Source organism: Oncorhynchus gorbuscha, linkage group LG10 (genome assembly GCF_021184085.1).
Source record: "Oncorhynchus gorbuscha isolate QuinsamMale2020 ecotype Even-year linkage group LG10, OgorEven_v1.0, whole genome shotgun sequence".
Classification (NCBI taxonomy): Eukaryota; Metazoa; Chordata; class Actinopteri; order Salmoniformes; family Salmonidae; genus Oncorhynchus; species Oncorhynchus gorbuscha.
The window spans coordinates 65,692,473-65,719,642 of NC_060182.1; the positions used below are offsets into that span (position 1 = coordinate 65,692,473).

Consider the following 27,170-nt stretch of genomic DNA (forward strand, 5'->3'; position numbering starts at 1 on the left):
TCAACATTCAACATGTTCATCACACCAGTTATCGAAAAAATCATCCTGGAGATGACAAATTTGGAGGGTTTCTGTAAATATGAAGAGAACTGGAAAAGGATGGATGAGATTGACCTGCGTGCCTACATAGGGCTGCTAATCTTAGCGGGTGTGTATAGGTCCCGAGTCGAGTCGACGTGTAGTGTCTGGGATGCAGAGTGGAGAGCGATTTTCCGTGCCACGATGCCACTGCAAGTCGTTCACACGTTCTCAAGAATGCTACGATTTGATAACTGTGAGTCAAGACCTGCAGGATGTGTGAGAGACAAACTGGCGGCTATAAGAGAGGTCTGGGAGAAGTGGGTGGAGCGTCTGCCATACCTCTGAAACCCTGGGCCAGAAGTAACAGCGGATGAGCAACTGGTTCCATTCAGAGGAACATTTTTATTTTCATATCTGTAATGTAAGTGATATTCACTGTTCATTTTATGATGTATTGCTGTAATATCATTGAATTATGTGATAGTTTTCTGTGACACTGAAACTAATTACTGATAGTAATGTCTTTTGTCAAAAGGTCGCTGTCCTTTCCGGCAGTATATGCCCAGCAAGGACTGTAAAACAAATACTATGTGCTGCACATGAGAAATAGATCTGCAAAGTCCATGCATTCACACTTGCATACTGTCCTACATGTGCTAATTATAGTTGATTGATTTATGTTCTTCACATTTTGTTTCGTATCTATTATCTTATTTTATTCGTATCTATTGTTGTTGTTTATACACCTTGTGGGTGGGGGCAATGGTTCAAAAAATGGGAGAAGACTAGTATTTTGTAGTTGAGTTCCGCATTGTACAGAATATAAGAATATATCACTATGTTGCCAAAAAGTTCAAGACTGTTATTGTTTACCTTCAATAAAATACATTCAAAACTACTTTCTGTACATTTCTGCTACTTTCTTAGGCTATACAGGTGCTATCTCTTGCAAAAAATGATGTTAACACCTATGTAGTACCGTCAGCAATAATAATAATAATAATAAACCTCTAATTCAGTAATGAAAATAATTAGCCTTTTACTCAGAAGTGGCTTCCATCTGGCCACTCTCCCATAAAGCCCAGATTGGTGAAGTGCTGTAGAGACTGTTCTCCCATCTCAGCCAAGGAACTCTGTAGTTCTGTGTGGTTATTGGGTTCTTGGTCACCTCCTTGACCAACGTCCATCTTGCCCAGTTGTTCAGTTCAGTTTGGTCAGACGGCCAGCTCTAGGCAGAGTCTGGGTAGTTCAATATTTTTCAATCTCCAATGATGGAGACCACGGTGCTCTTGGAATCGTTCAAAACTCTAGAAATGGATTGATACCCTTCCCCAGATATACACCTCATCACAATTCTATCTTGGAGATCTACGGACAGTTCCTTGGAATTCAGGGTTTAGTTTCTGCTCTGACGTGCACTGTCAACTGTGGACCTTATATAGACAGATGAGTTTATTTCTAAATCGTGTCCAAACAACTGAATTGACCACATGTGAACTCCATTTAAGTTGTGACATCTCAAGGATGATCAAAGGAAAGTGGATGCACCTGAGCTTAAGTTTTAAATGTCACAGCAAAGGAGGGTGAATACTTACAGTTGAAGTCAGAAGTGTACATACACCTTAGTCAAGTACATTTAAACTCAGTTTTTCACAATTCCTGACGTTTGATCAGAGTAAAAACTCCCTGTTTAAGGTCAGTTAGGCTCACCACTTTATTTTAAGAATGTGAAATGTCAGAATTAATAGCAGAGAGAATGATTTATTTCAGGATTCACATTCACAGTGGGTCAGAAGTTTACATACACTCAATGAGTATTTGGTAGCATTGCCTTTAAATTGTTTAACTTGGGTCAAACGTTTAGGGTAGCCTTCCACAAGCTTCCCACAATAAGTTATGTGAATTTTGGCCCATTCCGCCTGACAGAGCTGGTGTAACTGAGTCAGGTTTGTAGGCCTCCTTGCTCGCACACACTTTTCAGTTCTGCCCACAAATTTTCTATCGGATTGAGGTCAGAGCTTTGTAATGGCCACTCCAATACCTTGACTTTGCTGTCCTTAAGCCATTTTGCCACAACTTTTGAGGTATGCTTGGGGTCATTGTCCATTTGGAAGACCCATTTGCGACCAAGCTTTAACTTCCTGACTGATGTCTTGAGATGTTGCGTGTGCACCAGTCCCTCCTGCAGCAAAGCAGCCCCACAACATGATGCTGCCACCCCTGTGCTTCACGGTTGGGATGGTGTTCTTCGACTTGTAAGCCTCCCCCTTTTCCTCCAAACAGTTCTATTTTTGTTTCATCAGACCAGAGGACATTTCTCCAAAAAGTACGATCTTTGTCCCCATGTGCAGTTACAAACCGTAGTCTGGCTTTTTTATGGCAGTTTTGGAGCAGTGGCTTCTTCTTCCTTTCGCACCAAAGTACATTCATCTCTAGGAGACAAACTGCGTCTCCTTCCTGAGCAGTATGACAGCTGCGTGGACCCATGGTGTTTATACTTGCGTATTATTGTTTGTACAGATGAGCGTGGTACCTTCAGGCATTTGGAAATTGCTCCCAAGGATGAACCAGACTTGTGGAGGTCTACAATTATTTTCTGAGGTCTTGGCTGATTTATTTTGATTTGCAAGCAAAGAGACACTGCGTTTGAAGGTAGGCCTTGAAATACATCCACAGGTACACCTCCAATTGACTGAATTGATGTCAATTAGCCTATCAGAAGCTTCTAAAGCCATGACATAATTTTCTGGAATTTTCCAAGCTGTTTAAAGGCACAGTCAAATTAGTGTATGTAAACTTCTGACCCACTGGAATTGTGATACAGTGAATTATAAATGAAATAATCTGTCTGTAAACAACGATTGGAAAAATTACTTGTGTCATGCATAAAGTAGATGTCCTAACCAACTTGCCAAAATTATAGTTTGTTTACAAGAAATTTGTGGAGTGGCTGAAAAACAGGTTTTAATGACTCCATCGTAAGTGTATGTAAAACTTCAACTGTATCTGTAAAGTCCCTAAAGTTAAGCAGTGCATTTCAAACACAGATTTAACCACAAAGACCAGGGAGGTTTACCAATGTCTCACAAAGAAGGGTACTTATTGATGGATAGGTAAAAATAAAAAAGCTGACATTTTTGTGGTTGAAAAAAAAGAGTTTTAATGACTCCAACCTAAGTGCATGTAAACTTCCGACTTCAACTGTATGTAAATGAGACATTTATGTATTTAATTTTGAATACATTTGCAAGAATTCCCAAAACCTGTTTTCACTTTATCATTATTGTCTATTGTGTGTGGGTGAGAGAAAAAAAAGTAATACATTTTGAATTCAGGCTGTAACACAACCAAATGTGGAATAATTTAAGGGGTATGAATACTTTCTGAAGGCACTGTAACAGACAAAACAACTATTTAATTCTGTGCTGAGGTGCAGATAGAGGGCTTTCTGTCACGCCTGCTCCCGCACTTCCACCATGGCGCTCGAGGGCGCCAGGCTCCCCAGCATTGCGCACTCCCGCCATCATCATTACGCACACCTGCCTTCCCCCGTCATGCGCATCAGCGATTATTGGACTCACCTGGACTCAATCACCTCTGCCATTACCTTCCCTATATCTGTCTGGTTCAGCGCTCTGTTCCCTGCTTCTGCATTGATTGTCGTCTGTCTTCGTTTTTACCAGTTCTGACACTGCTCCTGTCCTGTTGCATGTCCGTTCCAAATTAAATGTTGACTCTCCTTACCTGCCTCCCTTCTCCAGCGTTGTCACCTACAGCTTTCCCTGGTGGACAGAATACTATCAGTGGATTCAATACATATACATGTGTAGGTTACTGCCAAAATAAAGGAAACCGTTGAGTAAATGAGGGATACAAAGTATATTGAAAGTAGGTGCTTCCACACAGGCGTGGTTCCTCAGTATATTAAGCAATTAACATCCCATCATGCTTTGGGTCATGTATAAAAATGCCCAGTTGCCCATTATTTTGGCTACCATGGCTAAAAGAAGAGATCATAAGGGGTTTAAAGGGTGTGTGTATGTGTGTGTGTCAGTCACCAGACCTCAGCTCAATTGAACACTTATGGGAGATTCTGGAGAGGCACCTGAGACAGCATTTTCCACCACAATCAACAAAACACCAAATGATGGAATCTTTCTCGGAATAATGGAGTCGCATCCCTCCAATAGAGTTCCAGACACTTGTAGAATCTATGCCAAAGCTCATTGAAACTGTTCTGACGGCTCGTGGCGCCCTATTAAGACACTTTATGTTGGTGTTTCTTTACCTTGTTTGGAGCCATGAAAAGGCTTTGTGGGAGCACTTTAGACTGGAGCATTTACCAAAGTGACAAACTAAAAGCATGTCCTTCATGTGTCCTTGAGATACTGTATGCAAGAAGTATACAGGTAAAATAAACAGTTGTCTTCCAGTGGAAAGGAATTCATCTTGCATGGTACAAAAAGGCATAGAGCTTCTTTATATTAGGCATTCTCTGCACCAAGAGGGAACACTTTGGAGATTTGATGGAGAGTGAATTTTTCATTTCTACAGCACTTTCGGATGCCTCAAAGACACTGCGGGACATTTAAACAGGAACATAGGCCTGCCCTACAGGGTGTTGCCCATAGAATTGCAAGACACAACAATCTAGTCATTCCATTTCAAGGTTTTATTAGTTGTATGTAGAGGATACACATCAATAGAGGCTCCTCAGAGGCGGAAGGGGAGGACCATCCTCCTCAGTGAATTTCAAAAAAAATTAAATAGTGAAACTTTAAAGTTATACTTTTTAGATAAAACTATACTAAATATATTCAGGTCACCAAATAACTTATGAAAATACATGGTTTTGCAATGAAGGTTTACAGTAGCCTCAGAAGACCTCTGTAGGGTAGCACCACAGTGTAGCACCAGCTAGCTTCTGTCCTTCTCTGGGTCCATTGACTTCCTTACAAAACATAGGAGGCTCATGGTTCTTACCCACCTCCATAGACTTACACAGTAAATATGACAACTTCCGGAGGACATCCTCCAACCTATCAGAGCTCTTGCAGCATGAACTGACATGTTGTCCACCCAATCAAATGATCAGTCAATGAATCTAGTATTGAAAGCATAAGATACAGCTAGCTGGCACCACTAGTAGTTGAGTAGTCAAATAGAGAGAGAGAGACAACAGTTTAACAGTTTTGAACAAATTAAGTTATTTCAAAATTAATATGAAGAGAGAGAGAGAGAGAGAGAGAGAGACCTAGCTATATTTGGTTGTGGTTTTTTAAAACTTTCACTTAGCTAGCGAATGCAGGTGCCTAGTTTAGCCTAGCTGGTGTCGTGACATTGTATTAGTTAATGTGACAACTGTTGCTCATCGAATGATTAAAGGTTTCTAATTGCGTGATTAACTGAATCAAGCAATTATTAACTCATTAACCTGGGGCACCATGGGAAAATTTGTTTTATTGAGTTTCTATTTCCCAAATGAACTCAAAGAATATCAGAATATTGATTTTACAACAGCCGCTAATTAATCAGTTACCGCTACAGTCTCGTTCTGAACATCGCATAATCCGGTAATCTGCATGGACCCGGGTCTCACCAATGAGTTCGTACCACACCAATCTTAGTTTAGTATTTATTTACTAGAAAGCTAAAATGACGATAAAAGATATACATACACAAAAACACATTCTAGGCTATGGATTAGAACTTAGTATAACGGGCCAACACACTATGGCGCGTGTTACCCAAAATGGGGATTTAAAAGAGAGAGAAAAAGAGAAAGTACACAAGAGAAATATACATTTGGGTGAATTTGTCAACTATGCTTATTCTAACCCTAGCCTTTCCCCAAACTGCTGCTCTTATGGGTCAGAATATAATGATGTAATTACCTGGGGAAGGTCTCCGTGGATTCTCCGTGTGGACCGTTCGGACTGCTCAATGACGCACTTCTCCGGCGCAACTCTTTGGTTGTCCTCACGATGTCAGTGTCCTTTTGGCTTAGGAGTCTGTTCCCTCACCCTTGCTCTGGAAGGGCTCTTCTGAGGACAGACAGCTCTGTAGCTCAGAGCTCACAGCGTAGGAATGAAACAGTGTAGATACCATAATTCGATGGGGAGTGGAGGCTAGGTGGTTCGACTTGAATTCACCCACTTAGACACAGCTACTCATCCGTAGCTTGGGTAGAAAAATATTTATTTTTCTTCAAACTTGCGTTTGTTGACGTTTTAGACCTCGGCTGTAGCTTGGGTCACTTAGTCTCATCTGTAAATTCTTCACTCACAGGTTTTATACCCTCGGGTCAGAAGTGGGCATAACGGCAATTCTCTGGGCGTACCAATTCTCTGGGCGTACCAATTCTCTGGGCGTACCAATACTCTGGGCGTACCAATTCTCTGGGCGTACCAATTCTCTGGGCGTACCAATTCTCTGGGCGTACCAAGTTAACAGGCAAGGTCTAGATTTGAGTCAAATCCAATTTTTAACTTCACATTTCATCTTTACCAAAGCATTCTCTTTGATTTGGACATTTTCCACACTACGTACAATGTTTAAACATCAAACATATACTAGGTAAACTGTTGATGTTACAATGTTTTCGTAATAACGTCATCTATTAACCTATAATAACAAAACAAAAATGACATACATTTTCATATTCAATCTTTCGCCATGACCACCATTGTGGCTGACGGAGACCATTGTTCCAAAGTCCCTTTGTTTAATGTTTAATGTTCTGAGGCTGGTTCTCCATATTGAGGGGACACAGGAATGTTGTGTGGCCTAAGATTTACCAGGGACGTGAGGGGTCATAAAACCCCCACATCTTCAGACCCCTAGATCTCTCCTCCTCTGTTGGGGTTGAGAGATAATCTGTAGGGTTGTGGTCTCCTGTAACCTGACCTGATCAGGACAGTCATGACACTGGCTATGGCTATCCAACACTAGAACTCTTCCAAGTCAAGGTAAGATTTAGATTTTATAAATGTATTGCCAGCGGGGCCCACCCGTGTAACTGCTAAACTGCTTTCTGACTGTACACTGCACTGCATGACTGTAGAGGGTTTACTAATGCGTTAGTTATAGTATGTTGACTATGAGAAACAGTGACATAGGCCTACACTCTGAATTTAAAAAAAATTATGAATCCCGTATTGGTCTACCATTGAAACAGATTAATGTAAAACAAAATGCACAGGTTTTCAGATTGATGCAAATAATCATGATATCATTCTGACAGCTACTTTGTAGCTACTATAGTTAACATTTAATTTGGGAAAGCCTTCCCATCTACCAGAATATGGTTAGGCCTATCATTAGCATGGCTATATTTTTTCTATTCCTTAATTGTTTGAAACCTGGACGCTTTACTTCATATTATGAGGCATGTCTTACTTTACTTGAAAGTAGCCTATAGCCAAAATCCCACCATAGAAATGTGGAGGCAATTATTTTTTATAAAGACTCACTCATAGGCTTTCACTTGTTCTATTGGTTTTCTTTCAACTTTCTTTCATTGTCTAACAGCCGAATCATATTAGCAACCCATGATAGTTGCATATTTAAACCCCCCTCTTTCAAAATATATAATGGATAGTCCCAGCTCTGTCCATGAAACCGCTCACATGTGCGGCGCACATTTTAGAACAGTTTTGCTGCCAGAAAAGGCTCCGCTGATAGCCAGGGGTAGCAGTGGTAAGGTGTTGGGACTGCTGTTGGGACAGCTTTATGTAGGCCCTAACAGTTTATTGGCACCGTTTGTCACTGTTGTAGTCCAATTAATGTATTGTTTAGTTTTGTGTTGTGTCGTGTCGTGCAGTGAGTTTGCCCCACGATTGACACGCTAAAACCACCACTGCACACACACATGGTATACACCATTCAACAAAATGCTTACTTGCAGGTTCCTTCACGACAATGCAACAAATTAAGAAATACAAAAAATAAAAGAATATGATCATAGAGTAAATGTCTCAGTAGAATAAAATAAACATTTTAGCATAAGTATACAAGGCAGAATTTATTTAAGTGATAATGCCCGAGAAGCAGGTGTTTGGAGGATATATTGGCACGGGTGTTAGGCCGGAGACGAAGTCAAGAAAATGTGCTCTCTAGTCAGGACACTGTTGTTCAGAGGAGCTAGCCAACAACACAGCTAACACAATCACTTCAAACGGAAGCTGGGAAGAATGCAAACTAGCTGCATTGCGTTTAATTTTAGCTGTTTCTATTGACATTCCTTTCTATATATCCATAAAAACGATGCCAGGTGATGCATGATTTCGACTGGCTAAGAAAAGCTGTCTGCCTGTCTGTCTCGTCCCGACAAGTTCATTACTACAGCTGGAGATCTAATTTCAATATTGAAACAATGTTGCAAATGTCAGAGAGACAGACAGCAAGGTTTATACAAATCTCTGCAGTTGAAAACCAAACGCTAGTCTGAAAGAAACGGGAGATAATGTCTAGATGCTTTTTATAGTGAAGATCAAGTTTAGAAATTGCCTGGCTGGCCTGATGAGACAGTAGATTGCGCAGTGAGATGGAACAGAGTAAATAGGCATTTCAACATCATAGCTTTAGCCGGTGGTAACATGTTGAAGACACCGGTTGGTTTTAACCAATCAGCATCCAGGATTAGACCCACCTGTTGTATAATGTCCAATATTTACATGTGTTTTGGGGAAGGGAGATTGGGGGAAAAGTGTATAAATTGTTCAGTAACCAGAGTCTGGTAGCGGCAGTTGTAGCATGAATGTACTGTATACAGTATGTATGTGTGTAGCATGAATGTACTGTATACAGTACGTGTGTGTGTGTGTGTGTGTGTGTGTGTGTGTGTGTGTGTGTGTGTGTGTGTGTGTGTGTGTGTGTGTGTGTGTGTGTGTGTGTGTGTGTGTGTGTGTGTGTGTGTGTGTGTGTGTGTGTGTGTGTGTGTACCCTGCTGAAGGTGCCGCAGGTGTTTTTAATAACAGTGACCTATTCATTGCTTTATGGTTTAATAGATGCAAATCAAAGCTACTTTTTGTGTAATTGTAAACTTAGAAAATTGAAAGTGAACACTCACACTGTTGGTTAAATTGTTTGTTATGAGTGCTTTGAGTGCATCCTGCATGGCCATACACAAGCATAAAAGAGCATTTTTTCTATGGTAGACATATCCGTTGTGATAGAAACTACACATTATATGGCAGGTGTTCACATCACATCCAACTAAGACTCGGCTTTGTAATTGGGAGTGATGATCGTATGTAAAATGACCCATATTGCAAGTAGCCCATGTTTGATGCTTCAACAACAGATCTCATACTGTATGTTGAAGAGCCGATGCTCTAATATCATCTGTATTATCCAATAAGTATGTATACTTCAAGAAGCCATTGAGCCTTGAATCACAGAATCTCCCCTGACATGTCAGGGTGCTCTAGCAAACAAACAGCAGAGAACGGAGGACACCATCCAACCTGGAACTGAGTAAGTAGTGTTTGGTCTGATGCCATTTTGAAAGCCAAGAAGAAAAATTAAAAAATTAAAAATAAAGTACATTACAATGATATATTTCACTTTATGGGGATTGAATGCTGAGTTAAGGCTTGCAAGGACAGACCAGATGCAAATTCAATTAGCACTAAGGTGTGAAGTAAAAGGTGTCGAGGCCTTTGGGCCCAACAAGTGGCAGGAGCCTTTGAAGCATCCTCTGAAGCCCCCTCATGCTGTTCAAAGACCATTCACTGGAATTTTCTACAAGAACTCTGCCTCCAAAAATAAAATCGTCTCCCAAGTGGGTATGACACTCCTGTTTCCTGCTGCACTGCTGCTTGGATTCCACCTGGCGATCTGTTCACCGTCTGCCCTGGCCTGTCTCCCCCTGTCTGGTACAGGTACCCCCACCACACTCCCCCATCTCTCCCGAGCTTTCGCTCACCTCCAGCACACACGCACTGTTGGGGCGAGTGACTCTGAACTTACAATGGCTAGCCCCAAGTCGTTATATATTGAATTTCTTTCTTATGCATTTTGCTATTTTCCTCATGAATCCTGCATGCTTTGTTGACTACAAACTTTCTTAACCCAACCGTGGGACAGACGGTTTGTTCCCACACTCGGGACTCTGACTCTCTATTGGTTACACAGACTTTTGCCCTCCTATCCTAACCACCTCTTGCCGGCTATATATTCATGTTACCTGATGAAATGACTGTACAACTGTCACGATCGTTATAATGAGTGGACCAAAGCGCAGCGTGATCTGGGGTCCACATATTTTTATGACTAAGTGAAACTCACAGCAAAACAAAACAATAAATCTCAAACTAAACATGAAGCTAACAATAGTGCTAACAGGCAACTATCCACAGTCAAGATCCCACAAAACACAAAGGGGAAATGGCTGCCTAAATATGAGCCCAAATCAGAGACAACGATAAACAGCCAGGCCAACATAGATGTCAACATAGATGTATACATCACCTAGATAACCCACCCTAGTCACACCCCGACCTAACCAACATAGAGAATAGAAAAATCAGGGAAATGAGAAATAAGTGCACTCAGGCTATCCGGAAGGCCAAAGGTAGTTCCCTTAAGGAGCAGTTCTCTCTCTGTGGGTCCAACCCCAAGAAATTATGGAAAACGGTTAAAGACCTGGAGAATAAACTCTCCCTCACAGCTGCCCATGTCCCTTAATGTGGATGTCACTGACAAGAAGCACATGAATGAGCTCTTTAATCACCACTTCATTAAGTCAGGATTCCTATTTGACCCAGCCATGCCTCATTGCCCGTCCAACATTTCCTCAACTACAACCCATTCTGTGACTATCCCCAATGCTTCTCCCTCTTTTTTCCCCTGCCACGCTACAAAGTTTCTCCCTGCAGGCAGTCACTGAGTATGAGGTGCCAAAGGAGCTCCTTAAACTTGACCCCAAAAAAGCATCTGCGTCAGATGGTTTAGATCCTTTCTTCTTTAAGGTGAGAGCCCCTAATATCACCAAGCCTATCTCTGATCTTTTTAACCTGCCTCTCCTCTCTGGGGAGGTTCCCATTGCTTGGAAGGCAGCTATGGTTCGTCCTTTATTTAAAGGGGGAGATCAAGCTGATCCTAACTGTTATAGGCCTATTTCAATTTTGCCCTGTTTCTCAAAAGTGTTGGAAAAACTTGTCAATAATCAACTGACTGGCTTTCTTGATGTCTATAGTATTCTCTCGGGTATGCAATCTGGTTTCCGCTCAGGTTATGGATGTGTCACTGCAACCTTAAAGGTCCTAAATGTTGTGCTGGTATTTTTATTGACTTGGCCAAAGCTTTTGATACGGTAGACCAGTGGTTCCCAAACTTTTTATAGTCCAGTACCCCTTCACACATTCAACCTCCAACTGCGTACCCTCTCTAGCACCAGTGTCAGCGCACTCTCAAATGTTTTTTTTTGTCATCATTGTAAGCCTGCCACACACACACTATACGATACATTTATTAAACATAAGAATGAGTATGAGTTTTTGTCACAACCTGGCTCGTGGGAAGTGACAAAGAGCTTTTATAGGACCAGGGCACAAATAATAATATAATAATAATCAATAATTCCGCTCGTTATTTAGCCATCTTACATATGAAACCTTATTTGTTCATCACAAATTGTGAATAACTCACTCCAGGTTAATGAGAAGGGTGTGCTTGAAATGATGCACGTAACTCTGCAATGTTGGGTTGTATTGGAGAGAGTTTCAGTCTTACATCGTTTTCCACACACAGTCGGTGCCTGTATTTAGTTTTCATGCTAGTGAGGGCCGAGAATCCACTCTCACATTGGTACGTGGTTGCAACGGGCATCAGTGTCTTACCAGCGCGATTTGCCAAGGCAAGAAACTCTGAGCGCAGCCCTATCCAGAAATCTGGCAGTGGCTTCTGATTCAATTACATTTTCACAGAACTGCTTGTTGCAATTTTGATGAAGCTCTTGTTCAGATATCGGTAACTGAACTGTAGGCAGGGCATGAAAGGGATAATGAATCCAGTACCTGAGTAATTGCGCACCCAGCTCACTCAGGTGCTTCGCATATCACATTTGACATTTTCCGTAAGCTTGAGGTCATTTGCACACAAAAAATCATATGATGGAAAGACCTGTGTGTTGTCCTTGTTAATGCAGACAGAAAAGATCTCCAACTTCTTAGTCCTAGCCTCAATTTTGTCCCGCACATTGAATATAGTTGCGGAGAGTCTCAATGTAATCCTCGATTCAGATCATTCAGGCGAGAAAAAACATCACCCAGATAGGCCCGTCGTGTGTCAGACAAGTGAAAATGTTAATAAGTAAAGACAACTTTCTCGTCTCTCAACGTTAAAAAACGTGTCTATACTTTGCCCCTTGATAACCAGCGCACCATGTTGCAGCGTATGTTGTAAAAGCGTTACATGGTCACTGCCCAAATCATTGCATAATGCAGAAAATACACGACAGTTCAAGGGCCCTGCTTTAGCAAAGTTAACCATTTTCACTGTAGTGTCCAAAACGTCTTTCCAGTTGTCAGGCATTCCTTTGGCAGCAAGAGCCTCTCGGGGGATGCTGCAGTGTACCCAAGTGGCGTCGGCAGCGACTGCTTGCACGTGCCTTACAACTCCACTATGCCTCCCTGTCATGGCTTTTGCGCCATCAGTACAGATACACACAACTACTGTGCCTCTCTTAGAGTGCAGGGTATAAAGTCAGAACATCTGCTGTCTCAGCCACTGCCTGTCACCAAGAGAGTACCCCAAGGCTCGATACTAGGCCCCACGCTCTTCTCAATTTACAGGCAGTAGGAAGCTCTCTCATCCCTTTATATGCAGATGATAGTCTTATACTCAGCTGGCCCCTCCCGGATTTTGTGTTAAATGCTCTACAATAAAGATTTCTTAGCGTCCCACAAGCTTTCTCTACCCGTAAACTTATTCTAAACACCTCCAAAACAAAAGTCATGTGGTTTGGTAAGAAGAATGCCCCTCTCCCCACAGGTGTGATTACTACCTCAGAGGGTTGAGCTTGAGGTAGTCACCTCATACAAGTACTTGGGAGTATGGCTAGATTGCGCATTGTCCTGCTCTCAGCACATATCAAAGCTGCAGGCTAAAGTTAAAACTAGACTTGGTTTCCTCTATCGTAATCGCTCCTCTTTCACCCAAGCTGCCAAACTAAACCTGATTCAGATGACCATCCTACCCATGCTAGATGACTGAGAATTTGTAGATCGGCAGGTAAGGGTGCTCTCGAGCGGCTAGATTTTCTTTACCATTCGGGCCATCAGATTTGCTACCAATGCTCCTTATAGGACACATCACTGCACTCTATACTCCTCTGTGAACTGGTCATCTCTGTATACCGGTCGCAAAACCCACTGGTTGATGCTTATTTATAAAACCCTCTTGGCCTCACTCCCCCCTATCTGAGATATCTACTGCAGCCCTCATCCTCCAAATACAGCACCCGTTCTACCAGTCACATTCTGTTAAAGGTTCCCAAAGCACACACATCCCTGGGTCACTTCTCTTTTCAGCTGACTGCTGCTAGCGACTAGAAAGAGCTGCAACAAACACTCAAACTGGACAGTTTTATCTCAATCTCTTCATTCAAAGACTCAGTCATGGACACGCTTACTGACAGTTGTGGCTGCTTAGTGTGATGTATTGTTGTCTCTACCTACTTGCCCTTTGTGCTGTTGTCTGTGCCCAATAATGTTTGTACCATGTTGTGTTGCTGCCTTGCTATGTTGTTGTCTTAGGTCTCTCTTTATGTAGTGTTGTCTCTCTTGTCGTGATGTGTTTTGTCCTATATTTAAATTAGATTTTTTAATCCCCCGTCCCCGCAGTAGGCCTTTTGATAGGCCGTCATTGTAAATAAGAATTTTCTCTTAACTGACTTGCCTAGTTAAATAAAGGTTAATTAAATAAAAAAAATAAAAAATTATTTGCAGCCTGCTACCACTGTGTCTATCAGGAAAAGTTATCTTCCAAGCTATTTATTGTTTTGTTATACACCGAGTATACAAAACATTAAGAACACCTGCTCTTTCTATGACAGACTGACCAGGTAAAAACTATAATCCCTGATTGATGTCACTTGTTATATCCACTTCAATCAGTGTAGATGAAGAAGAGACAGGTTAAAGAAGGATTTTTAAACCTTGAGACATGAGATTGTGTATGTGGGCCATTCAGAGGGTGAATGGGCAAGACAAAAGATTGAAGTGCCTTTGAACAGGGTATGTATGGTAGGTTATGGTAGGTGCCAGGCACACCGGTTGTAACAAGAACTGCAACACTGCTGGATTTTTCACGCTCAACCGTTTCCTGTGTGTATCAAGAATGGTCCACAACCTAAAGGACATCAAGCCAACTTGACACAACTGTGGGAAGCATTGGAGTCAACCAGGACCAGTGGTTGACTCCATTGTGGAACACTTGACAGTCCATCCCCCAATGATTTGAGGCTGTTCTGAGGGCAAAAAGGTGTGTGTGTGTGTGTGTGTGGGGGGGAGAGGTACAACTTAATAGGAAGGTGTTCCTAATGTTTGGTATACTCTGTGTATTTTGTACGATATACCTCCTCTCACAGAGTTATCTGCTGCACCAAGTATCTGTTGACCTGCTCCTTAACACGGATATTATGTTAGGGAGCCTTTTAGCAAACTCCAAATGATCCCGAAACATTCCCTTTCTGCGTGAGGTGCAGGGCTGGCTGAAGCCATTACTGGTAATGAGTGTGGAGTCCTACTTTAGAAGGTTCAGGCATATAAAGTCACCTAAAAGCTGACTAATGGAATCCTACCGATGTACTGAACGCCAGGGGCTTTTACAATATTACAACATAACATGGCTTTACACATGTTCAATATTCTATAGACATGATACAGATTAACTTTCATGTACGATTCAGAAAGGCGACTTCTCACAAGAGGTTATTTACAGAACTGGAAAACAGGCTGAGGGTCAGTGGAGATGCTGCATGGTTCAGGTGAATTTATTTCCAAGGCATTTTAACTAGTGTAATGAATAGTCACTGTCAATGACATGCACTGCTACTTGAAGGGTGAAAAGGAAGGGTGAAAAGGAAAAGGGTGGATGGGAGGAGGGAGGTTGATGGGTTTAACAAACTGCATGTTTTTTTCCACAAAATTAATTATGTCTTTTGAGTACTGTATGTCTACTCGACACGTAATTTGACCACAAAGCATTATAAAAAAAATAGAACATGAAAACATGATTGTACTTCTTCTGAGCAATAAAAAATGAGTGAGTTTGAAATGTCATAGCAAATGAAAAGGCCCATGGGAAATGAAAAGGCCCATGGGAAATGAAAAAGGAAAAAGAATACAGGTCTGATATAATCATTCTATGTAAGTACAACTTGTTTCAAAAACATACACTGTGATCATTGTGGATCTGTTAACACGACGGTACATCTTGTCCTGGGCGATGGGCCACTTCAACAGGTCCGCAGGTCGTTTGGTAACATCCAGAGTGGCCATTGTTCTTTGTCATTTCACAGGTGACTCACGTCACTACCCTCAAGCATGCTAGATGCAGACCACTCGGAGATGCTAGCAGCATTCAAAATGCATGATTTCCAGCCTAGTGCAAACAAATCGCTTCAAAAGACCCGTTTAATCTATTTCAAGCTGTTGTTATGAGTTGTAAGAGTCATTCAGATAAAGAGACTGAAGCAGGGTTAACATCGGTGCATTTGAAAACTCTTCACATACTTTAACCATAGTAAGAGGTATCAGGTTTATCATTATACCTTTTTTATGATACAGTATGCATACAGTTTACAACGTAGAGAGAGTCTAGTCACGTAACAAATGGAAGAAAAATAAACAGTATGCAGATGTTCTCTAAAGCGCTTTCTCTCAGCAGCTTCTGTTAAGAATCCCTTTTCTCAGGTAGTCAGTCCTAAAAATCCTCAGAGTTGTCATTGTTCGTATTGTATTGAGGGCGCAGAGCTGCTTCTATCTCGGAGTTGCTGTCGTCTGACTCTCCCCAAAAAGCTACAAAATAAATAACAGACCCAACATTTTACGCCTGAAACTGAATCATGAAATTCATAAAAGCAGAGATGGGGTGGGGGGGGGGGTATATTCAAATGCAAATAGGAACCGATAGTCATTGTGAAATGCATACTAATTACAAATGTAACATGGCTATTACAGAGAGCAAGATCTTGAATAATTGTCCATGTGCCCTTTTCACACCCATTTGTGATCCATACTAAGATGGATGATTCTGACATTAGCATAACATAACATCTCACGTGGTTCACAAAATTGCTAACTTATTGCTAACAACTAACTAGCCTGCTTGGAGATATGACAAAGATAGACAGCATTATTTAGGCTTTGGCTTTGTAATGCATTCTAAACTCACCTTTAGACTGTACAGCAGAGTAGGTTTTCATTTTTGTCGTTTCTCTCCTGAAAATACAAAGAAAACAGTCAATAGCCCTGTGTTTTGTTGATAAGAGCATCATTTCAAGAAGCAATAGTTAATTGTGACGGTGGTCTTTCACATTGAGAGCACTTAAGATTTCAAATGTGCATGGCAGTTGTGTCCAATAAGGAAAACCTCACCAGTTGTGTCAAAAGACAAACAAACCTTTTATAATCTCATACAAGAAACAATGGTTCAGAATTCACACAAGTCAAGCACATAACAGGTAAATAGCCTTAAAGGATAAAAACTGATAGTTGCCACACAGTCAGTGAAATCCTAGAATAACCATCAATACAGCTCAGTACATGTCCCATCAATCAAACGCACAACTCACACCAACAAATACCTTGTTTCTTGTACCAGTGCCCTTACCAAAATGTGTATCTAACACACACGTTACAAGGATGCCTATCCAAACATCGAGGAGCCAGACTTCCAAGCCTCAGCCCGTTTTAAAGGAAAGGAAAACCAAAGGGAACTTCCTTGACTCCTGTTCTAATCGTGCTGAAGGACTTCCACAAGCCCCCACTTTATTCAGAAGTGGTCCAAAGACAGGGTTGCTGGGTTCCCATAGCATCAGTGATGTCGCTATGTAAATGTAGGACCCCTGAAAAGGCTTTGATGTGCCTTGATGCATATGCAGTAGGCCGTTCCACTTTTAAAGGCCTCTTCAATTTACATCATCACAGGGCCTATTCACAACCACCACAATACATCCCAATCATCTTTCGGGTTATCGTATATCCATATGGTCAGTTGTTTATATTTTTATGTCCTACGGTGAAAGTATTTTCTTTGAGATGTAACAAAAATAGGGCAGTTTGCGCTCTCACACACACACACACACACACACACACACACACACACACACACACACACACACACACACACACACACACACACACACACACACACACACACACACACACACACACACGGGTTGTGTTGATTCATCTGCATCCATGTGTCCCTCAATTGAAACGCATGACCCCTTTGATTGCCATCCTCACAATTACCCCTTTCTCCCCAAGCACAGCCTTGGCAGAGCCAAATGTGACTGCTGTACATCGAGTATATGAACTCAATTATGTTATAGGTATATATATATATATATATATATATATTTTTTTTTTTTTGAAATCCTCCCAACTCCCCATTTCTAACAGTGAGAAGATTGCTTTCCAATACAATGCATTCAATTATGTAGCCGGCATAACTATTATGGTGTGACCATCACATTCACATACAAATAAGCTTCCTGGCAGATATTTGGATGATGTCTACCTCTTACCTCTTGCCTCAAGGCAAGAGAAAAATAGTATAACTCTGAAAAGCTTTGGCACTCCGAGCAGGCAAATCAAAATAGAGCCAGTCAAAAAACCAAGGTCAAGAAAGTAGATGTGTGGGACGAGGCAAGGACGCAATCACAAATGATTAGCCTGTCTGCATCTTAAAAGGGCACCTTGCATACAGTATGTCCTTCTGAAACCAAGAGCAAGGCTTTTGTTGGGGGCCTTAAGCCTTTTAGATTACACCTTTTTTGTTCAAAAAGGTACAGATTCAGATATGATTCAATTAGATATTCTTTATGCAAGAAAATGGCAAAATGTAACATTCATTTATTCAGACTAGACAAATATACAGTGCCTTCAGAAAGTATTCACACCCCTTGACTTTTTCCACACTCTTTTTTACAGGCTGAATTTAAAATGGATTCAATTGAGATTTTTGTCACTGGCCCACACACAATATCTCATAATATCAAATTGGAATTGTATTTTTAGACATTTTAACAAATTAATTCCAAATTAAAAGCTGAAATGTCCTGAGTCAATATGTATTCCTCCCCTTTGTTATGGCAAGCCTAAATAAGTTCAGGAGTACAAATTTGCTGAACAAGTCACATAATAAGTTGCATGGACTCACTCTGTGTCACGCCCTGACCTTAGAGATCCTTTTAATTCTCTATTTGGTTAGGTCAGGCGGTGACGAGGGTGGGAAATCTATGTTTTCTATTTCTTTGTTGGCCTGGTATGGTTCCCAATCAGAGGCAGCTGTCTATCGTTGTCTCTGATTGGGGATCATATTTAGGCAGCTTTTCCACCTGTTGTTTGTGGGATCTTGTTTTTGTGTAGCTGCCTGTGAGCAGCCCAGAAGGACACGTTTCGTTTTCAGTGAGTTTCATATTTATTAAACATGGGGAACTCCAAGTAAGCTGCGCCTTGGTCCATTCATTCAGACGAGCGTGACACTCTGTGTGCAGTAATAGTGTTTAACATGATTTGTGAATGACTACCTCATCTCTGTACCCCACGCACACGATTATAGTTGAAGTCGAAGTTTACATCCACCTTAGCCAAATACATTTAAACTCTGTTTTTCACATTTCCTGACATTCAATCCTAATAAAACTCCCGTCTTAGTTAGGATCACCACTTGATTATACGTAAGAATGTGAAATTTCAGAATGTTAGAGAATTATTTCAGCTTTTATTTCTTCCATCACATTTCCAGTGCGTCAGAAGTTTACATACACTCAATTAGTATTTGGTAGCATTGCCTTTAAAATTGTTTAACTTGGGTCAAACTTTTCGGGTAGCCTTCCACAAGCTTCCCACTAAGTTGGTTGCATTTTGGCCCATTCCTCCTAGACAGAGCTGGTGTAACTGAGTCAGGTTTGTAGGCCTCCTTGCTCGCACACACATTTTCAGTTCTGCCCACAATTTCTATAGGATTGAGGTCAGGGCTTTGTGATGGCCACTCCAATACCTTGACTTTGTTGTCCTTAAGCAATTTTGCCACAACTTCAGAAGTATGCTTGGAGTCATTGTCCATTTGGAAGACCCATTTGCGACCAAGCTTTAACTTCCTGACTGATGACTTGATGTTGCTTCAATATATCCAAATAATTTTCCTACCTCATGATGCCATCTATTTTCTGAAGTGCACTAGTCCCTCCTGTAGCAAAGCAACCCCACAACAGGATGCTGCCACCCTCGTGCTTCACGGTTGGAATGGTGTTCTTCGACTTGCAAGCCTCCCCCTTTTACCTCCAAACATAACGATGGTCATTATGGCCAAACAATTCTATTTTTAATTCATCACACCAGAGGACATTTCTCCAAAAAGTACAATATTTGTCTCAATGTGCAGTTGCTAACTGTAGTCTGGCTTTTGCATGGCAGTTTTGGAGCAGTGACTTCTTCCTTGCTGAGCGGCCTTTCAGGTTATGTTGATTATAGGACTGGTTTTACTGTGGATATAGATACTTTTGTACCTGTTTCCTCCAGCATATTCACGAGGTCCTTTGCTGTTGTTCTGGGATTGATTTGCACTTTTCACACCAAAGTACATTCATCTCTAGGAGACACAATGCGTCTCCTTCCTGAGCGGTATGATGGCTACGTGGTCCCATGGTGTTTATACTTGCGTACTATTGTTTGTACAGGTGAACGTGGTACCTTCAGGCATTTGAAATTGCTCCCAAGGATGAACCAGACTTGTGGAGGTCTGCAAAAAAAAATTGAGGTCTTGGCTGATTTCTTTAAATTTTCCCATGATGTCAAGCAAAGAGGCACTGAGTTTGAAGGTAGGCCTTGAAATACATCCTCATGTACACCTCCAATTGACACAAATGATGTCAATTAGCCTATCAGAAGCTTCTAAAGCCATAACATTTTCTGGAATTTTCCATGCTGTTTAAAAGGCACAGTCAACTTAGTGTATGTAAACCTCTGACCCACTGGAATTGTGATACAGTGAAATAATCTGTCTTGTAAACAATTGTTGGAAAAATGACTTGTGTCATGCACAAAGTAGATGTCCTAACTGACTTGCCAAAACTAGTTTGTTAACAAGAAATTTGTGGAGTGGTTGAAAAACAAGTTTTAATGACTCCAACTTAAGTGTATGTAAACTTCCGACTTCAACTGTATCTCTAAGGTCCCTAAAGTCAAGCAGTGAATTTCAAACACAGATTCAACCACTTGACCAGGCAGGTTTACCAATGTCTCGCAAAGAAGGGCACCTATTGATGGATGGGTAAAAATAAAAAGCTGACATTTTTATATTCCTTTGAGCATGGTGAAATTATTAAATACACTTTGGATGGTGTATCAACGCACCCAGTCACTACAAAGATAACGACGTCCTACCGGATTCAGTTGCTTTAAAACAGTTAGTTTAATGGCTGTGATAAGAGAACTGAGGATGGATCAACAACATTATATACAGTGCCTTGCGAAAGTATTCGGCCCCCTTGAACTTTGCGAACTTTTGCCACATTTCAGGCATCAAACATAAAGATATAAAACTGTATTTTTTTGTGAAGAATCAACAACAAGTGGGACACAATCATGAAGTGGAACGAAATTTATTGGATATTTCAAACTTTTTTAACGAAATCAAAAACTGAAAAATTGGGCGTGCAAAATTATTCAGCCCCCTTAAGTTAATACTTTGTAGCGCCACCTTTTGCTGCGATTACAGCTGTAAGTCGCTTGGAGTATGTCTATCAGTTTTGCATATCGAGAGACTGACATTTTTTCCCATTCCTCCTTGCAAAACAGCTCGAGTTCAGTGAGGTTGGATGGAGAGCGTTTGTGAACAGCAGTTTTCAGTTCTTTCCACAGATTCTCGATTGGATTCAGGTCTGGACTTTGACTTGGCCATTCTAACACCTGGATATGTTTATTTTTGAACCATTCCATTGTAGATTTTGCTTTATGTTTTGGATCATTGTCTTGTTGGAAGACAAATCTCCGTCTCAGGTCTTTTGCAGACTCCATCAGGTTTTCTTCCAGAATGGTCCTGTATTTGGCTCCATCCATCTTCCCATCAATTTTAACCATCTTCCCTGTCCCTGCTGAAGAAAAGCAGGCCCAAACCATGATGCTGCCGCCACCATGTTTGACAGTGGGGATGGTATGTTCAGGGTGATGAGCTGTGTTGCTTTTACGCCAAACATAACGTTTTGCATTGTTACCAAAAAGTTCAATTTTGGTTTCATCTGACCAGAGCACCTTCTTCCACATGTTTGGTGTGTCTCCCAGGTGGCTTGTGGCAAACTTTAAACAACACTTTTTATGGATATCTTTAAGAAATGGCTTTCTTCTTGCCATTCTTCCATAAAGGCCAGATTTGTGCAATATACGACTGATTGTTGTCCTATGGACAGAGTCTCCCACCTCAGCTGTAGATCTCTGCAGTTCATCCAAAGTGATCATGGGCCTCTTGGCTGCATCTCTGATCAGTCTTCTCCTTGTATGAGCTGAAAGTTTAGAGGGACGGCCAGGTCTTGGTAGATTTGCAGTGGTCTGCTACTCCTTCCATTTCAATATTATCGCTTGCACAGTGCTCCTTGGGATGTTTAAAGCTTGGGAAATATTTTTGTACCCAAATACGGCTTTAAACTTCTTCACAACAGTATCTCGGACCTGCCTGGTGTGTTCCTTGTTCTTCATGATGCTCTCTGCGCTTTTAACGGACCTCTGAGACTATCACAGTGCAGGTGCATTTATACGGAGACTTGATTACACACAGGTGGATTGTATTTATCATCATTAGTCATTTAGGTCAACATTGGATCATTCAGAGATCCTCACTGAACTTTTGGAGAGAGTTTGCTGCACTGAAAGTAAAGGGGCTGAATAATTTTGCACGCCCAATTTTTCAGTTTTTGATTTGTTAAAAAAGTTTGAAATATCCAATAAATGTCGTTCCACTTCATGATTGTGTCCCACTTGTTGTTGATTCTTCACAAAAAAATACAGTTTTATATCTTTATGTTTGAAGCCTGAAATGTGGCAAAAGGTCGCAAAGTTCAAGGGGGCCGAATACTTTCGCAAGGCACTGTAGTTACTCCACAATACTAACCTTATGGACATAATGAAAAATAAGCATTTACTGAAAAAATATTCCAAAACATGCATCCTGTTTGCAACAAGGCACTAAAGTAATACTGCAAGAAATGTGACAAAGCAATTAACTTGGGGCAAATCCAATACAACACATTACTAAGTACCACTCTCCATATTTTCAAGCTTAGTGGTAGCTGCATCATGTTATGGGTATGCTGGTAATCATTAAAGACTGGAGAGTTTTTCAGGATTAAAAAATACGCATAATGGAGCTAAGCACAGGCAAAATCCTAGAGGAAAACCTGGTTCAGTCTGCTTTCCACCAGACACTGGGAGATCAACTCACCGTTAAGCAGGACAATAATTAATACTTTCTGAAGGCACTGTAAGTCAACTTTAATGAGTTGTACTTACCTACAAAATACAAAAATACTTCAGCTATAAAATGACTCACAGCCCTGATCCAATTTGTCAAAGTTACAGTGGAAGCTGTTTGCAACCTTGCAGTGGACATTTAAATATGAACACATTGTAGACTTCATTCCATGCTCAAAATAACTTTGTAAGATTGTTTTCTTAGCAGCCATTATACCCAGCATAAAAATCTGTATTTTTTTTATATGTCATGTTCAAATCACCTTTAAGTAGGAGCAATTCTCACGAGAATGTCAACATCCACAAGTATAGATTAAGTGTCAGACACTCCTGGAACATTTTTTTGCTTCTAATTGAGAGAACGTTTGATTTAGGGAATACCAGACAGATAAAACTGTAATTACACAAAACGCACACGCAAACAATCAATAGTTACATGGTCAAGTCATAATTTTGGGAAGTGCAACCTTGTAGTTCTGACTACACAGTTTATCCATAAGAGCATTCATGAAGTCTTAGTGCAAGGTGAGCTTCAAATTAAATGTTTTTAAAAACGGTCTGTACTTTTCAGAAAATTGGCACTTGAAGTGAATGTGGAACAGCAGAGTGTCTCGTCGTGATGTGTTTAGTCCTGTATTTTTATTTTAATCCTAGCCCCCGTCCCTGCAGGAGGCCTTTTGCCTTTTGGTAGGCCGTCATTGTAAATAAGAATTTGTTCTTAACTGACTTGCCTTGTTAAATAAGAGACGAAGTCTGGTTTGTTACTTCCCATTTAGCCTGCTGCTACACTAACATAACTTGTCAAACACAGTCCCTCTTATTTTGGATAGGGACATATTTTACAAAATTACACATCAGCTGTTACGGCATTGCATCCAAGGCTATGACATCTGAAAACACAGACATAATCAATATGTATGTATATATTCACATTCCTTTTTTAAAATCTCAAGCCATTTACAGCAACATGTTACTTCTTCTCCCCGCCACTGTAATGACGGTAATAAATACATGTTTCCGGGGAATAAATTGGACTATTCTTTTATAACTTCCGCAGGCAGCATGGGAATGATCCGTCAGCTGCTCCACTTCAGACAGGGACCAGACTGATTTTCAAGACTGGGCCATTACCATAGAGAGCCCAGGATGCCAATGACCCCTTCAAATCTAATATTACATTTCCATAAACATTTATGCCAGTTCATATTGTGCTGAGTTCCCCTTAATTGAGGCAATGATCTGAATATGTAAGACAGACCGGGCTGGCCACTGTTTTGCACTCTGGTAGACAGAGGTGAACGTAATGTGAAAAATGCTGCAAATTATAGCTACCATTAAAATGCCTCCTTTTTGGAGAGTCTCCTTCCTGGTTTATGTGATTGTTACATATTACTGTTTACCTTATGTTATATCTACATTACAATAAGGTTTGTGAGCAGGACTGGCATCCTTCATTCACAACTTCATGATTTTTTTCTCTAACATTTGATTATTGTCTATCATTAGGTTATAGGCCTTGTAGAATTAAGAATTGTATGATACATTTGATACAAATGATACAAAGGAAATATCAATATAACCAATCATGTCATAGCCCTTATAAAATAATTCCACAATTACAAATCCGTATTATCCCACTGCATGTGAAAAAGCAGACTTTATTTTTCCCCAATTAGACATACTTATTGCTAGTGTCTAAGTAAAGGAGACCTAGACCTATGACTGCCTCCTTCGCTTCTCATATGCCATCTTTTCAAACTGCACTATATAATGATTGTTTTTGTAATGAGTTAATTGGAATGAAGGTAATTTGATGATGTTCTTCCATAATGGAAAAGCTATACAGGGTGGTGGAGTCTGTCTGGAAAAATAATGCTTACCTTGCATTTCATATACTGTTAGCACAGCCTGGTAGAGAATGCTGCCTCTATTTACACTGTCTTTTTTAAGCTCCTAACACCCACACAGAAATGCTAATAGCACAGGCACTCTAGCACAGCGTTTGTCTAAAGGTAAAGGGAAAAAAAGAGGGAGACCCATCACCCCATCACTCCCATCAACTCCTACTCCCTTCCCAGCTATGACCCACAGCTAAATTGTTTAGATGTTGAATAAAGCAGAGGATTATAGTAGGATGGAGCACTCAGGGGATTCACCGATTCCACTCTGTGCTCTCTAATGTATGAGTGCTCTCTGCTGGCCATAAAGGAAAACTGCAGCACTGGAAATAGTGCCACAGATTCACACTCGGGTACATTCATTGATAGTAGGTGGCTCCTTCATTGGAATCAGAGCTGCTTGACAGAACAGAACACATTGACTGACAGAAATAAAATTGAATATTTTTATTCAATTCAATTCTAGACCAGTGAAATTAGTCACAAATGATATACTGAACAAAAAAAATAAAATAGAACGTGCTAAAATGTCAAAGGTTTTACTAGAAATCGGTCAATTTTAATACAATTAATTTAAAATTGTATTAGTCACATGCGCCGAATACAACAGGTTACAACTCCTTACTTACGAGCCCCTAAACAACAATGAAGTTAAAAAACTAAAAAAAGCGAATAAGAAATAAAAGTAATTAATGAGCAGTAGTAAAATAACAATAGCGAGACTATATACAGGGGGGAACCAGTACAGAATCAATGTGCGGGGGTACCGGATAGTCGAGGTAATATGTACATGAAGGTAGAGTTATTAAAGTGACTATGCATAGATGATAACAACAGAGTAGCAGCAGTGTGTGTGTGTGTGGGAGGGGGCAATGCAAATAGTCTGGGTAGCCATTTGATTAGATGTTCAAGAGTCTCATGGCTTGAGGGTAGAAGCTGTTTAGAAGCCTCTTGGACCTAGACTTGGCACTCCGGTACCGCTTGCCATGTGGTAGCAGAGAGAACAGTCTATGACTTGGTTGGTTGGAGTCTTCAACAATTTTTAGGGCCTTCATCTGACACCGCCGGTATAGCGGTCCTGGATGACAGGAAGCTTTGCCCCTTGATGTACTGGGCCATACGCACTACCCTCTGTAGTGCCTTGCGGTCGGAGGCTGAGCAGTTGCCATACCAGGCAGTGATGCAACCAGTCAGGATGCTCTCGATGGTGCAGCTGTAGAATCTTTTTGAAGATCTGAGGACCCATGCCAAATCTTTTCAGTCACCTGAGGGGGAATAGGTTTTGTCATGGCCTCTTTACGACTATCTGGTGTGCTTGGACCACGTTAGTTTGTGGTGATGTGGACACCAAGGAACTTGAAGTTCTCAACCTGCTCCACTACAACCCTGTCGATGAGAATGTGAGTGTGGTTGGTCCTCTTTTTCCTGTAGTCCACAATCATGTCCTTTGTCTTGATCACGTTGAGAGAGAGGTTGTTGTCCTGGCACCACACGGTCAGGTCTCTGACCTCCTCCCTATAGGCTGTTTTGTCGTTGTCGGTGATCCGGCCTACCACTGTTGTGTCAATGGCAAACTTCATGGTGTTGTAGCTGTGCCTGGCCGTGCAGTCATAAGTGAACAGGGAGTACAGGAGGGTATTGAGCACGCACCCCTGAGGGGCCCCTGTGTTGAGGATCAGCATGGCGGATGTGTTGTTACCTACAGGGTCCTTAGCTTATTGATGAGCTTCGGGGGCACTATGGTATTGAACGCTGAGCTGCAGTCAATGTATAGCATTCTCACATAGGTGTTCCTTTTGTCCATGTGGGAAAGGGCAGTGTGAGGAGCAATGGAGATGGCATCATCTGTGGATCTGTTGGGACTGTATGCAAATTGGAGTGGGTCTAGGGTTTCTGGGATGATGGTGTTGATGTGAGCCATGACCAGCCTTTCAAAGCACTTCATGGCTACAGACGTGAGTGCTATGGGTCGGTAGTCGTTTAGGCAGGTTACCTTAGTTCCTGTGCCCAAGGACACTATGGTGGTCTGCTTAAAACATGTTGGTATTAGACTCGGATAGGGAGAGGTTGAAAATGTTGGTTGGTCAGCGCATGCTCCAGTACACGTCCTGGTAATCCGCCTGGCCCTGCGGCCTTGTGAATGTTGACCTGTTTAAAAGGTCTTACTCACATTGTCAATGGAGCGTGTGATCACACAGTCTTCCGGAACAGCTGGTGCTCGCATGCATGTTTCAGTGTTATTTGCCTCGAAGCGAGCATACAAAGTAGTTTAGCTAGTCTGGTAGACTCGTGTCATTGGGCAGCTCTCGGCTGTGCTTCCCTTTGTAGTCTGTAATGGTTTGTAGGCCCTGCCACACCCGACATGCGTCAGAGCCGGTGTAGTACGATTCAATCTTAGTCCTGTATTGACACTTTGCCTGTTTGATGGTTCGTCGGAGGGCATAGCAGGATTTCTTATCGGCTTCCGGGTTAGAGTCCCGCTCCTTGAAAGCGGCAGCTCTAGCCTTTAGCTCAGTGCGGATGTTGCCTGTAATTCATGGGTTCTGGTTGG

General features: G+C 41.3%; 1 protein-coding gene across 3 annotated transcripts in view; it reads right to left on the bottom strand.

Moving 5' to 3' along the window:
• Positions 1–15,003: 15,003 nt before the first annotated feature.
• kiz (kizuna centrosomal protein) overlaps positions 15,004–27,170 on the bottom strand; it is a 40,092-nt gene continuing 27,925 nt past the window's right edge. For all 3 annotated transcript variants that reach the window (XM_046366666.1, XM_046366667.1, XM_046366668.1), the window contains 2 exons: positions 16,423–16,469; positions 15,004–16,046 (listed from right to left, as the gene is read on the bottom strand). In XM_046366666.1, coding sequence (XP_046222622.1) covers positions 15,952–16,046; positions 16,423–16,469 — 142 coding nt within the window. In that variant the 3' untranslated portion in view covers positions 15,004–15,951. The remainder of the gene's footprint in view (positions 16,047–16,422; positions 16,470–27,170) is intronic.